The following is a 15,758-nucleotide window of genomic DNA, read 5'->3' as shown; positions in this document are numbered from 1 at the left end:
ATCCATTAAGAATGGTTGAGTTATGAGATAGCCATTCGCACAGCTCACAAATTTGAAATTTCATTACACCCGACTGAGCGGACCGTCAGCGTGCGTCCGAGTGGCTTCGACGACTTTGCAACCTAACGCGCTGCGCGACTCTGGCGACCTACTTTCCAAGCGTGAGCCCCGTATGCCATTAAAGCCGATTGAGTGCAAAGTGCTCGTGAGTACGTTTGACTCCACTGCTTTTGAAAACACAGCTCGTCCTTGCAAACCTAAATATCAACGCGCGTGCCGAGCTTGCACGTCGATATCGTCCTAGCACGTCGGCGGCGATGCTCTTCCGCTCTACTCTCGCACGTGTTCGGCGCCCCTTCATTGTTGGCGTGGCGCCGAGGATAGATACCCGCTACTCATGCTGCGGGTTCAGGCTTCGATTCTATTCCTCGCAGGGCATATATATCCAAAATTATTTTTAAGCTCTCATCGTATCGAAGCCAATCAAGAAGTGATGTAGAGTGGTCAAAGAAATGCTCGCGCATTAAAAGAAGGTGCTCATTTTATTAGGCTTTGTCAGTCGGTAAAAATTTTACAATTCTGATATTTCATTACGGCTGAAAGCCCAATGAAATACTATTTAAAAAGCATGTCAATGGTAGACGCACGTGTCACGCATTGGTCAATATAAAAACTGTCTTTCCCGCAATGTGATGCAAAACTTGCCGATTGCTGTCCTCACGTTTGCAGCCGACGCAGCTTGGACCGACGTATACCCGAAGTAGCTCCCCAGAAAGCTTGTTTGCGCCACGTGGTGGTGGAGGGCGCCCAATGTAGAACGTCGCGAACTTTGATGAACTGTCTCACGTGAAGCCAGCACTCCGGAGGCAAGATTTCTAAGCGTTCTCGGTAGTCGACGTTCTCGTCCCATGACAAATCATTCTTGACGACACCAGCCATCTTCATGAAAGGTATCATTCCAAGCAGCCAACGCGTGGCCTCTCGTATCATGGCCCTTGCTCGATCGGCGCACGGCTCCGCGGCCATTTCTTGAACTCTGGCCACTATTCCACGGCCACTGGCGACATGTTCGAAGGCCTCCGCGCAGTGTCTGTTCCTCGTGCCGAGAACGAAGTGCGCGGCGCAGTCAACAAGAGCCGCGTTGCGTCTCACGACGTCCTTTACAGCGGCAGAGTGCCTAATGACTGCGCGGTATTCACTGACATCCAGTGACACCAGAGCAGTGTTAGATGGCAGGCACTTGGCAAGGTAAATAAGCAGAAAGCGGCAAGAAGCAACGCAGTGAGCTTCGTACCCAAAGTGCCAGATAGTTTCGCTATCCCCAACGATACTGGCAAGTAATGCCGCACTCTGTTTGTCAAGGACGCAACGTGTGACGACCAACTTCTCCAAGGCAGTGTTCGTAGACAGTCCTCGCAGGATGTCTCGCAAAGCACTAGGTCTCACGTAGAATGACATGCAAAATTCTCGAATGCACTGGCTTTGTCGTAGGAACATAGAGAGAAGGTGCGCTTCTGCCTTGCACACCCTTCCATCTATGTTCAAATTCAGAACGGTCAGGTGTGTGCACAGCGTCAGAACTCTCAAGTATTCTCGTCTCGTGCTCGTGCCATGGGTGCCTATATTGAGCGATATTTTAGTGACCTCTCCGCAGGACTTTTTCACGCAAGCGAGCTCCCTTCCTCTCACGTTGACGAGGGGAAAGTGCACCCTGTCTGCGGTGCCCGTCTCTCGGATGGCCTCGCACAGAGAATTCGCGCTGGCGAAATCCAATCTTTCTACGTTCACTTTCTTGAGAGTGGTATTCGCAGCGACTGCATAAAGGAGTGTCTTCTGATCATAAGCGTCGAAGCATCTCAGGTCGAGAGTGATTTCTTCCAGAGAACATTCCGGTCCGAAAGCACAGACGAGAGGTGCCGTGCGCCTTGCTGGACGCTCTGTGTGACCAACTTCAATCGTGCTGCATGTACATGCATACTGGAGTGGATACACAGAAAAACTCCACAGGCATGCGATGAAATTTACTATCTTCAAATTGTGATTAACACTAATTAAGTCAGCAAAAGACCATGCTTCATCAATTCCTAGATTAAACCAAACGAGATCAATCCTAAGGACGCTTTTGTTGTTTGATACAGCCTGAAATACTGGCACCAAAGATCGCGGAAAGCAAACCGAAGAATTTCTTATCTTAATGCAGCGAAGTGTCGCAGTTCGTTGAATGTACTCGCCAAACCAGTCCTGGCTATCTGCATCGAGACAATCACTGTGAATTGAAAGCTGTGATAAGGAACTATTCATGTGCAGTGCTTTTAAAAGTACTGAGGGATTATCGGGACGCGGAAAAGCGTACGCCACGGAAAGCTCTTTCAAAGTGACATTTGATTCGAGGTACTCTATGAAGTCTTGAGCGGAAAGGTCAAGTGCTTCACAGCGGAGCACTTCGAGGTGTCCCATGCAGATGATGGAATTCACGAGGGACCTAGATACGTCACGACTGCAGCTCCACGCCGACACTTTGAGATCCCTTACGCCAAGACTGCGTTGAAGGGCGTCGCAGTACAGTGGGAAGTAGGCGCAGAAATTGGCGATCACGTTGTCGTCTAGTTCAATGCTTGTCACACACCGGTGGACGGTGAGGAGCCAGTGAACCAAGATGGTCGCATGGCGCTCGCGCGCTTGCAAGCCACATGAGCCACACATGCCATGGAGGCACAGTAGGGAAAGCTGACCGGGAGGACCCTCACGCAGTTCCATGTTGATGAAGACGAGGACTTCGTTCCATGTTGACAGCTGCGTCACGACGTGACAGACGCCGTCCGCAGATAGCCCCGAACCCTGCGTGCAGCCAAACTTGTGGACCACGCTTCTCGAGGTAAAGGGTGTTGTCGACCACCGCAGGTCGGCGTAGATCTTGGTGACTGGCATCAGCTTGGGACAGAGCCGGTTCAATGAGGAGCAGTAACTCCACAAGCTTGGGGGTTCCGTGCCCATCATGCTAGAAAAAAGCGATGTGAGGACATTAAGAAACCTGCCTCATTACAGACAGATTAGCAAGAAACATTCATGCCCGAAATTCGCTTTACGCATGTAAATTGACCGTATCGTCATTATCATATAAAGTATAGCTGGGTGTCGTAGCACTAATGGCGACTTCTAACGCAGCTGCGTACAAGTAATACACAGTAAAAGTTCGTGTAGGGTGATGCAGAAATTTTATTATGTCCCGGTACAAATTTTCGAGCTTTGATATGACATCTGACCATCCATGTTTACCTCGTCTGCGAAAAAGATGCACCGCAGTATCAGTTCGAACGTCGTTTGAGCTAAACAGAAGCTCAGACAATTCCACCAATAGCTAAGCACCTATCGGCTGCATAACCGGCGGTTACAGTGTTCTAGGTCAATTTTAAATGAGTCAGAACACATATTGCATTTCCTAAAGCCACATGACAAAACATAAGGAAACATAAGCCCATCGCCAAAATCTCGGAGAAAAAGAACAATACGCATGCTTCTGTATGTACATTCCAATTCCAAATAGTACATGTAAAGCACAGCACATTCCCCCAAAAAGTGTTAATGTATTACAAAACAAATTTTCACGAAGCAATAGTTTTGTTTTCTGTTCCCTAAACGCTAAAGGTCTTAGAAGTCTACCTTACCTTCGTTTTCATTTATTAGTTCTATACGCTGATATAGAAAACCTTGTTTACCGTAAGTTATCCTAATCTGGGTGACATGAAGTTTGTTCGCGGAAGAAGTATCCGCCTAACTGTTCACTGATTATGGGGTAACAGACATGTATCTCCATATGTCTATTAATATTAAAATATATTAGTATTTTTAAATTACATATTAAATTTGATCCGCCCGAAGCATAGCGTATTAAGTAAACACTGTAGCAGTTCGCAGGTTCTTTACAAGGCCGGTATAATTAATATAAATGCGCAGAACTTTGTTTTGTAAGACAATTACCTTTCTATAGTACAATTTCCTTGTGCCCCGTACAATGCTCCATAACATACTTAGAAAAAACAATTGCATAGTACTTACTGCTAAATGTTCCACAAAAGGGGTATGAGGTGCACTATCCTGTGCGAAATTCCGGCAGCTTGTGCTAACGCACGGGAAAGGTGATTGATATGAATATTCCATGATAATCCCTCGTGCCTCGAGCGGCCAGTCGCGCGGCTATTCTGCGTGTATTCGCGGGCTTCTTTCACACTCGGAAAAACACTTTTATGTAGCATGTACTGAGCAACAGAAAGTTGTATCCGTAGTTTTTCATGTTCTACAATTTTCTCATTGACACTTTTGCTCTAATTGTAATATTTGAGAAATTGATTATTAAGGCTCTAATTAGATCATATAGCAAAAATAATCTCAGTAACTGCAAGCGACTGCAAACAACATTAAACTTGGTTCTGTCCAGCTACATGGCATTTGTATATTTTATAGTTTGGCCCAAGTTGCGTGAAACACCCTGTATAAGGCATGGATGTAGTTTCCTCCAACGTAAACACCGAAGAAAAATCCGTATTGACAACTTAAACGCATTGTGACGCAGGAATAGTGCTGCCATTAGTATCACTGATGGTTATGCTAGGCTAAGTATTGCCATTTCTTTACCAAAAACGCTTAAGTCGGTTAAGACAGACCATGATTCATGTTTACTAATAGACAATTAACTAAGCCCGAACAGACGCCTTCAAAATCCATGACATAGCGGCGGGCTGGCGCGGGAACTTCCAAGGTTGCGTGTTTGTGACTGAATTAATCCAGACTTTTCATTAAAGTGTTTCTCAATTATTGGTTAAGTCTGTTTCTTAATGAGGTTACACACACGATCGGCTGCGACGGAGAGAACGACGTCACAGACGGTATGCCCGCATACCGCCGTTGTCGCTTGCGCTCGATGTCTCGAGTTTGCTCGGCGGCGTGATTCGCAGCATTTGCCTGCTATTGTCGCTTACGATTCCTCGAAATTAAATTGCTTCAAAACTAAATCTGTCCATTACGTATGACAATGAATGGCTCATAGACCCTTAAGCAAGGGCTCATACCCCGTAAACGCGGCCTCCCCATTACCACGACAGAAGAGAAATGAAATTCTACGCTGGAATGATGAGCGGTGTTAGATACGGACCCTTTTCCTGGAATCACTCAAGTTTCCCCACCACATCACAAGGCCGTCTCATTCAAATTATGGTCCGGGGCGCATCAACCACGTTACCGGACCCGTCAGACAGGTTGGTGACCCCCTCCCCCCCCCCCCCGCCTCATGCGCCTCACATGAATCTATTGCCTCTCACCCTGCTTGACTTCCCGAAAGTGCAACGGGAGACGGGCACCGTTCCAGGTAGGAGGCCTTGGTCGTGAGCAAAGCGGTTTTGCAGCTCGGGAGGATCGTTCCGAGAACATCCCGTCTCCTTCAGCCGAGCGCTTCCAGGCGAGGAGGCAACGCCGCGGAGGCAAATCAACCATCGGACAATGGAGCCAGCCCTCGGAGCGTCCCCATTGGCCGAATATGACGGCACTTGCACGGGCCAATACCAGGGGAGGAAAATGACGACACCTGAGGTGGCTCGACGATTGGCCGAAAATGACGGGACCCCAAGGAACCTCAATGGAGCCCGAGGAATTCTGAGAGACTCCGAGAGACCAAAGGGGTTAAAAGAGCGACAAATGGAGGAGAGGGAAATTCCTCTTCTTGCCACGGGCCGCAGCGTCCGATTTATTGCCGGCCATCGATCACTTTATGACTGTTCATTACTTTGTATATTATCACTGTAAATAATGTAAACAAACCCTCCAGTTTCTTCCAAGTCCGCCTCAACGTCCCCCAACTCCCGCAACCAACACCTGCCAGATACAATAGCGGCAACGGAGCCAGCTGTGGAAGAAGACGACGACGAACGCGGGAGCAGTGGCACGAGCGCGTGCCGAGCAGGAGCACAAACCAAGGTGCGCCAACGAGCCAGCAGCTGAAGAAGACGACGACGCTGGAGTTTTGTGACACGATTTTTCGTTTCGCCTAGCCATGTAAAGCTTCGCTTCAAAAATCGCACAAAGTTAGAGAACGCTGCTTTAGACACCTCTGTTTCTGTTTACTCCAGTTCAGGTTGCTTCACAGCATTCTACCCAGTGCCCGCTTTGTATTTCAAGACAACAAGGAACCACGCCATGCAAAAATACACGCAGAAGCGCCGTTAAGGCTTTGTGACAAAGACAAACTGACCGTCATTTAAAGCAAGGTCATGCGCTGATCTCGGTAGTGTTACGTCTCAACCTGGAAACGTGCATTCTTTGGGTGTTAGCCCCGAGGCAGCCACTTTCATGACCGCCGTCCAGACAGCGACAGTGTCCGACACCCACCATGGCAAGCTGACCTAAAGTCCCTATATAAGAAAAGTACCGCCGTCTACTCTTTCCTCCGCCGCCTCCTCTCCTAAAGCGCTTGATTTTTCTTTACTTTTTGCTTGCGAAAGCCAAGTCGACGGTGGCGCACCTAGAAAGTCCACGTTGAAGCTTTCAGGCTGGGCGCGCGCTGCCGCCGCCACCGGCGACTGCGGCTGCGCAGAGGACTTTCAACATGGCTCTGAGGCGGAAAAAAAGAAAATATACAGAAGTGAAAAGCGCGCGCTATCATCGTCCAATCGGAGATACAGGAGAGAGAGAAGCGGCGTTTATCAAAGGATGGCGGTACTTTTCTTATATAGGGACTTTAAGCTGACCGTCACTGAGATGCCACTGATTGATGCGAGGGGCCAACTTCATGGAAATACTACCGTGGGAACGGCGACGATCTCGGTTTCCCAGATGGCCATGCCGTTGTGGCAAATGCGAGGGCGCAACATACGACCCCTCTGATTGGCCGCACCAAGGTCATCAGATTCCCTAGTCGGGTCAACTAGCGAAGACGACTGCTTTATAAGCGGACACATTTGGTTCAGTGGGTGTGTCCTGAGGTGTTCTGATGTGTGCCGACATATCTAGTGAGTCAAGCAGACAAAGTGCACCTACATACGGAGTGGGCTTCCATATCTGGAGCCACTGTGAATATGTAGAAGAAACCCTTTTTCTCTCATTCCTACTCCCGGACGTACTCAACCCTATGGCTGAAGGATCACCGGCTTAAATGATTCCCCGAGTCCCAACAGTAGTGCATTGTTTTCATTTCTTTTTTATTACGCATTACTGGAAGTCCTCGTCGGGCTGTTACACGAGTCGAAGTAGGAAGCCACAACAATATATCTACACAGAACGTATGTTTTTTTTTTTCAATATCAGAGGCAAAATGTGTACTGTAAGACAGTCATGTGCAAGTGACATGGTTCCTCTGAAATTAATAAAAATGTCTAGTTACAAGCACATACTCTTAATAGTTCTAAGAGAGAGAGAGAGCGATTGAGAAAGACACGGAAAGCTTGCTTACTGCAATTGTCTAGCGCGTGGCTGACAACATTAGTCAGCAGTGTGGAGACGGAGGAGAAGGAACGGAAAGATGAGAGATGGGAAGGAAGAGTGTGCTGATTGCTCTGCTGGCACCGATGTTCTGTGAATGCCAGACACGGTCAGAAGGATCGCCGAAAACGGCAATTTACGCTGCGCCCACTTTCTTGTGGGTGTTGATCCCGCTACCTCGTGTAGAGTCGCCGACGTTTACAGCGGAGCTGTTATATGCTCGGTTCTGGCGGTTTGTGTGCGTATGCAAAAAAGATGGCGGCCACCCCAGAGCTCACGACCAGCCAATGCCGGCGATAAAAACAGTGATAAAAGCGTATCGCCAGGTATGCCCTAGCTGCGTTCAATCGCGAGAAGTGTCAAAACCTATTGCAATAAAAGATTATCGTAATAAAAGAAGTAAAACCGGAATATACACTGTTTAGTATGGATTGCGGTTTGACGTCACGGGATCTATAGGCAAACCACGTAGCCTTATCTTAGTTCCTTTCCACCCGTGCAATGGGTAGTCTGCGTGCGGTGAGGATGGCGGAAGAACAGCACACCTACGATGAACACCGTCGTGAGCAGAAGCGGGAACGTGCGCGGCGACGGCGGGCGTCACGTAATACGGACGAAGATCGGGCCGCAAACGCCAAGCACCTTTGGTTGGATCACCCCTACCGACTCCACTCCCATGGTAATTGTGGGTGATTTAAACATAGTCGTGTTTCGCCCAGACAGAAAGTAGTTCTTGACGTTCCTCTTGGAAAGGTTCGGCAATCACTGTTACACAAACATCAGTTTGCCCACGACGCGTCATAGGTCGTGTATAGACCTAATATACAGCTCTGCTAGTCATCCACCTTAACAGAGTAGAATGGCTCTGACTTTTTGAAAGTGATCGCGGTAGCGCCGACCACAGGCTCCATTCTGGACATTCCGCCATTTTCTTCGAGGCGTGACGTAGGCGCGACGCTTACAAAATGGCGCTGATGGCCCCGATTTGCTTTCGTTACGTGATGCTAATTTGACGTTTCGCCTAAGACACTATAATGTAGGCATTGAACCTAGCCTTTTTGATGAAGCTAAACAGTTTTCCTCCGCAGTAAAATTAAAGCAGCTAGCTCAAAGCGTACGATTATTCCATTAAATCGTTTCTCGCTTCCGTCGTCTGCATGCGAACAAGTTGTCGCCTGCTTCATTAGCTGGGATGCGTGTCCTCGGGAAACGGAATGAGTCATCGTATATTGACGCCCACGCAGCCTAGGCACACGCTCTAGGCCGCGTTATCGCTATCTCGTGAAACGCAAGTGACTCAGCCCGACTCGTCTGGCTGAGAAGCGGCCGAATATAATCGATAGCGTTGCGCGCGCCACAGGTATCCGCTAGCGCGACGCAAGCACCGGCGCTGCCACCTCTTTTTCACTTCGCTGCTTACTCGCACCACGAGAGGAAACTTCAAGGCGCCGCCTTGTGTACATTTCTTTTTATAAATTAAAAATTCGCCTTTGTCATAGCCTTTGATGAGGCGAAAAGTCAATAATATTGATTACAATACAAATGCAGTAGGGAAAAGTGCCAAAAGTCGCAGAAAATTTGCTAGTTTCAACCAATATTATTTCAAATAAACGTGTTTTTAATAAAAAGGATGGTTCAAAGCACAAATCCCAACACCACCCGATAGCGATACAAATGTTATGAGCACGCGTTGTGAACAAAAAGATTTTCATGGCCCCAAACGACAGGGAAAATGCGGCGATACGCATGCCTCTCGACTGCCATTGCATATGGCCGCTCATTACCATATTTCGCGCGGCTCGTCGCACCAAAAATTATGGCGGAAAATTGCTGCAATGACGGCCCAGCGCAACGTCACGCAACGTCAAATAGGTGACCCGTAAAATAGCAAGGGATTCTGGGATGCGCCGTCTGCTAGCTGTTTCCGGTTCGATTTATATAGCGCAGCCGCCGTCATCGCTTCGCCGTTGAAGTCCATTGATGCGCCTGCAGTCCATTCTTCTTTCTGGGGTTTTACGTGCCAAAATCAGTTCTGATGAGTGGAGGGCTCCGGATTAATTTTTACCACCTGGGGTTCTTTAACATGCACTACAACGCAAGTACAGGGGCGTTTTCGCATTTCGCCTCCATCGAAATGCGGCCGCCTCGGCCGGGATTCGATCCCGCGACTCGTCCGGCTTTGTCCCACTCGAAGATTACCCGGTTGCAGGTGCCTAGCAAAACTATCGTTGGCTGTTCCGCCGTTGGCTGCTAAAATTCAAGCAATAAAGGTGAACGCCTGCCTTGCTGCACAGCTGCCTTGCTGAGTCAGCTGTGCCCAAGCATCAGAGGAATGGCTGCCACTTCCAAAACTAACAACGCAGAGACCATCCGTGAACAAAAAGAAAATGAACGTACAGTGCCACTTATCAGGTGGCGATTAGCTGTGTAAGGGCCGACACGGAATGATTCCCCAAGATATTTCTTTCTCTAACATTGACTCAGGCAACCAGAACTATTTTAGTACTCGCATGCACATATAAAGGTATTATGAAACGAGGTTTTACGGCGCGAATTTAAGCGGGACACAGCGAGATACATACATAATACTCGTAACCAACTAGCCCACCTTAGCTCCTTCAGCACAGATAGAGTTAATGCGCAGCCGTAATATGACGGTGATACGGCCATTGTTGACAAAAAAGCGAGAATGTCTAACTACGTCCCACTTCAAATGAACGTAGAGTTTCGACGGAGAAATGCCGTTGACAGCGCGCAATGTTATCATTTTCAGCATTGGCTGCGCCGTTATATCGACGATATCGGTTTTTTATAAGCTACGATCACTGAGCAGCATGCACCGCTGTAGCCATCGCCTCAGCACCCGATTTTCTAAGTAATGCTTCTATACGCTTGATAAATTATCGGATAACGATAACTTTTTCGCCTGTCTGACTGACCCGCAGACAGAGCAATCAGTGACGGTGCGTCCAAGCAACGGAAAATGTCGTAAAACTAAACCTGGCAGTAACAAAACAGGCCGCCGGAACGAAAACCAGATTTCCTTGATGAATAAAAGCGTATCCTTGCCTTCCTTGGCTCGTCATCGTCGCGCCCAGAGTGAACTGAAACCTAGAAATCAGCTGCATGAATGGTACGACATTTATGCTCGACAAAGCGGACGGAAAGCTTCGCACGACTGACAGTTGAAACCGCGCAGAAAAACACGTGCGCCGGGCATGTCGCCGATGCCGCCGCGTCGTCCGTCGAACCGGAAGCTGCTAGCAGACGGCGCGCCCCACAATTCCCTGCGATTTCTCGTTTTACGGGTCACCTATTGACGTTTACGAAACGGCCCTTCCTGTGACGCTCTTCACGGGATATTCCTTCAGCCAATCAACAAGCAGACATGCCGGCTATCTTGGAACGCCACCACATATTCGCGAAATTGCAGATGCATTGCACGGGTTTCGGCACGCTATACCATCCACTTTTTAAGACGCGGCGGCAACCCTGAACAATCAGTGAACATGGCCAGGCTACAATGTGCCTTATCTCAAGGTTCAGCGCTGGGCTAGCGCTTAACGTTGTCGATGATCTGATGCGAATAAGTCAGGGCCGCAACCACGGTGTAAGATGTATAATATACTCTTTAGTTGGGGACACTTCTCGGCTTGCTTGCTAGACGCGATCGACCAGATAAAGTAGCAAGGGCGCGCGTCTATCGGGGCCGTGACTGCAGCGGATACCTTTCGGCGGAACGACGCAACTTCAGTTAGAACGCAGACGAGAGCGTGCACCGACAAGGAACGCGCGCATGCCCTCTCCCCGGTGACCTACTTTCGTGCATCACTCAATCATTTCGGATTTCCCGCGAACCGCCGGTTGCTATAACAACGGGAGATTAAACAAATAACAAGCTTTCTGTGTTGAAGTGCGTTGTACTGCCGAGAGGTATCCGCTGCCGTCACCGGGCCGATCGGCTAGCGCCTTTGCTACTTTATCTGGTCTATCGAGTCTGGCGAGTGTCCTCACCTAAAGAGTACATATCTTACACCGTGGCCGCAACTCGGGAAAGCCGGTAGCGCTTCTGCAAATGCCTGTGGCACGTACTGCACAAACGCAAGACTAGAGGTTCGTTCATTCCTCATGCGCATCAGATAGGCCACAACTTAAGCGCATTGGCGAACAAATTAAAGTGAAAGTCGCGTTTTCAGCACCTGATAAACTTTGAAAAACGTACTAGACAAAGGTACACCGCTAAAGGCTTATTCACCCTAGGCAGACAGTGCACCTAAAGTCCCTATATAAGAAAAGTACCGCCATCCTTTGATAAACGCCGCTTCTCTCTCTCCTGTATCTCTGATTGGACGATGATAGCGCGCGCTTTGCACTTCTTTATATTTTCTTTTTTTTCCACCTCAGAGACATGTTAAAAGTTCTCTGCGCAGCCGCAGTCGCCGGCGGCGGCGGCGGCGCGCGCCCCGCCTGAAAGCTTCAACGTGGACTTTCTAGGTGCGCCACCGTCGACTTGGCTTTCGCAAGCAAAAAGTAAAGAAAAAAGCAAGCGCTTTAGGAGAGGAGGCGGCGGAGGAAAGAGTAGATGGCGGTACTTTTAAAGCGAAGCTTTGTACCTCTACCAGCCAAGGGTTCTGTCGTGTCCGTCGTTGTAATCAAAAAACGATACCGACGAACCGCTAACAATTGCAGGTATAGCAGTATAGCGTACTTGAATTCAGGCATTCAGCGTACAACTAAGCACTCGTTTTCGCAAGAAAAACCACAAAAACAAGCTTCAAAGTGATGAGCCAACATGATGGATGATAAGGGCTGCGGGAAAACAACGGAAACAGGCTCGGCGCGGTCCGTAAGATTAGATTGCAACGGTTGCAAAGCTTATGCAGGGCCGGTATTTTGTAGCGATGACTTTAAAGTAATAATGCCCTTTCGCCCTTATCGCGCTTTGTCAGTGGTTAGAGCGACGGTCCGCTCGCGTTATCAACGGGATCAGCCGGCCGTGAGCGGTGGATGATAAGACTATTCCAAAATAAGTCATAAGACATCGCTACAAAATCGCGGCCCAGCTGCTTGAAAGAGGGTTGACGTCATTCGAAACCCTTCCAGCCTAGTAACTGCTTCGGTTCATTTTCTAGACTACCCCACTATGGGGTAGTCTAGTAGTGTATATCACACCGATCATAAAGCAGTAGTGAACATTGTTGTGAAGTAAATAATAATAAAGGCCGTGGATTAAAGTTACGTTGTAGTGTGTGAAATATCAAGTGCGCCGCAGTCACCGTGTGGGTGGCGTAAAAGCTTCGCTTTCCAACCACCTTCACAGGGTGGACTGGCAGGCAATTTTTTTCTATACAGGGACTTTAGTTAAGTCGCCGCTCCCGTGGTCTCTAAAATTTTGCATGCGACTGTACACCCGGACTACGATTCTGCGAGCAGCTTTCAAGCAGTTCTCCATGGGCAAACGCTGGCAGAATCGTCTTCTTTCTGGGGTTTTACGTGCCAAAACCAGTTCTGGTTATCAGGCATGCCGTTGTGGAGGGCTCCGGAATTATTTTGACCACCAGGGTTTTTTTAACGTGCACTACAACGCAAGCACACAGTTGCTTTAGCATTTCACCTCCATCGAAATGCGGCCGCCGCGGCCGGGATTCGATCCCACGATCTCGTGCTCAGCAGCGCAACGCCTTAGCTGACTCAGCCACCGCGGTGGGTGCTGGCAGAATCGTCGAAGACAGAGGACGTCACGAGCGTTCTAAGCTGGCACATTCAGTGTATGTTCGAGATGGCTAACAGTCCAGTCGACGGGATAAATGAACCAACAGGACAGAAACGCTCTCCCATCCGTTGACATGTCCCGTTCTCTCCGCTCTTCACCATGCGCCCCAGATGGCACCGTTTCTAGACTGCACGTGAGCCATCGGACTTCGACTTTGAGTTATAAAGCAGAAACCGAAATTCCTGCGATGTGGAAGTGAAGCGTTTAGCGTTCTCGAAAGCATAAAAATGAAGCAGCAGACACGTGAAGGAATTGTCAGGCTGCTTTTTGTGTGTAAGTAATGACTGCAAAAGTCGCTGCGGAAGAATAGCCCACACGAACCGCTGTTACACCTTGCGAGCACCCGCCTACTTTATCGCCTATGGGCCACGGAATGTAAAACGACAGGGGGTCTTTTTGTTTTAGGTCATACAGATTTTTTACGCAAAAGTTATCAGCGCAGCGGACGTGCTGTTTTTGCTGACGAGTTCCTATATATATATATATATATATATATATATATATATAGGCGAGGCGGACATAGTTTGCGGCCAATAATCTGAGCTTCAGAAGAATAAATTGCAAGAAGTCAACTTTTTTTTAGTGCCTTGGGGGCAGTTGTCTAGATGGCAAATTTGGAGTTAGTGACATTTTCATACACACCCACTTTTGAAAAAGTTTGAACATCGCACCTAATTCGAGATATTCATCGTCTAATTTCAAAGCTCAACCGAGGCAATATCGAGACTGAGCGCGTCTTGCTGCGTGTCAGACTGTAACGCCCCGTAAAGAATTTTGTGGTAAAGTTTGAATGATAGCATGCCGCGGAAATTCCTGATACGACACACAGCCACCCATGCTTGACTGGCAAAGCTTGAAGAATCAGTAGCTGCCGCCACTGTCCCAGACGTTCGGTTTCCAAGTTATTCGCGCTTGTCACGGGGCGTTTCGGTATTATATAACATCGGGGATGCCTTTTATGCGCTCCCGAAACGCTAAATTTCGATATTGTCGGTGTTAACCATTGAAATTTGATAATATCTCGAATTGGGCGAGCCCGTAAAGATAAAAAAAGAGGTGCATTAAAGTGTGACTGCCTTAAAATTTGCCATTTAAACAATTGGCAGTAAGGCACTAATAAAAAAAAAGTATACTTCTGCTAGTCTTCTGAAGCTCACGTTATTAGCGGCAAAGTACTATGTCCGCCTCGCCCAGAAACTCGTCTGCAAAAACTTCGCTGCGTTCGCTGCGTTTATAGCCTTATAGAAAATCTATATTGCCTAAAAAACACCAGCTATAATTCTCCGACACGCTGCCCTCAGATATCCACAGTACTGCCCCTTCAACGTTGCGGCAATATTATCCTCATGTCATCTAAAAGACAAGAAAGAAGTGCCTGTGTGGTAGGCAACAGTTGCTCACCAACCGGTGCAGACAATCGATGCTTCTCGACAGCTGCTATAGGAACGAAGTGGCACTTCCAACGTCGATGCTCCTGCTGGTTAGGCGCCCCGCAGTGGATTCTAGAATATCTGCGATATGGCCACCCGAAACTTAAGGGCGTGCTTGCCCTGCTGCCACGCTTGCGTCGAATAATGCCTGATGCACGTTGGGATAGGAAAAAGCGACAGAACGAACGAAGGAATACGGCCGATACCGGTTTCGTATGTGTGATATAATGTCGCTAATCTTGCGGAAGTACCGCCCATGGTCACCCAAAGAATTAAGGAATCTATAAGTTATTTAATACTGTAGTGAAGACGAATGCCCGGTGCTACAGCCACATCGCCAGTCATCCGGGAAGCGCGAGCTCGCGCTTCCCGGATGACAGGACAAGTGAGCTGCGGGCAGCGTTGGCTGCGTGTCTCAACCAGAACAGGCAATCTCGAGCTCGCGCCTCCCGGATGAGTGGCGATGTGGCTGTAGCGCCGGGCATTCGTCTTCACTACAATCCATATAATACAGTGCAATAATTTGTACAACTAAAAGCTATTATTTGCCCCTTAATTTGTTTATCTCTTGCACAATTTGTTTTGCACTGGGTGGCGCCAATTACTGCCCCTATACAGGCGGCGTTTTATTGGTTTTGCACTTTCCCCATTGTCTCTTTGGATGACGACGTGCGCCACAAAGTATGCTTCAATAATTATAATCTAGAGAAGCAACTCTGCTGCTGCCGCCGTTCAGAAACCATGGGAATGGTGGGCATAGTACATGGACTTGTCTGATCTTCGTGCTTATGGCTCGAGACGTTCTTGTGGCTTTGTTCATTATGCTTTGTTTGCCTTGATTGTCCTAAATTTTAAAGCAATCTATGCTTGTGTAAACGAAGAAGGCCACAGGAACACCCTTAATTACTACTATAATTGGAGCCGTTCAGTCTGTCGAGGTGGCCAAATCGAATCGCGCCAAGCGTCTCAATCAAGCTTATCGGTGCACGCGCGTCCGTGGCGTAAGGATTTTAACATTGGGCTTCTGTACTAGACGTCCTGTGCTCCAATCCCGCCTTCGGACAATTTTATTGTGTTTAAATATTTAT

General features: G+C 48.3%; 1 protein-coding gene across 1 annotated transcript; it reads right to left on the bottom strand.

The window, feature by feature from the left end:
* Window positions 1-534: 534 nt before the first annotated feature.
* Window positions 535-14,752, bottom strand: LOC125942173 (uncharacterized). Its single transcript, XM_049660335.1, has 2 exons — window positions 14,642-14,752; window positions 535-2,998 (listed from the first exon to the last, which is right to left on the bottom strand). The coding sequence occupies exon 2, from the start codon at window positions 2,995-2,997 to the stop codon at window positions 718-720; it is 2,280 nt and encodes a 759-aa protein (XP_049516292.1). The 5' UTR covers window position 2,998; window positions 14,642-14,752; the 3' UTR covers window positions 535-717.
* Window positions 14,753-15,758: the final 1,006 nt, after the last annotated feature.

The sequence above is a fragment of the Dermacentor silvarum genome, chromosome 1 (genome assembly GCF_013339745.2).
Source record: "Dermacentor silvarum isolate Dsil-2018 chromosome 1, BIME_Dsil_1.4, whole genome shotgun sequence".
NCBI lineage: Eukaryota > Metazoa > Arthropoda > Arachnida > Ixodida > Ixodidae > Dermacentor > Dermacentor silvarum.
This window is presented reverse-complemented; position numbering and strand designations above follow the sequence as displayed.

Bases quoted from the DNA above. Each gene is read 5' to 3' on its own strand.
- LOC125942173 (XM_049660335.1), bottom strand. From the start codon at position 2,997: ATGATGGGCACGGAACCCCCAAGCTTGTGGAGTTACTGCTCCTCATTG.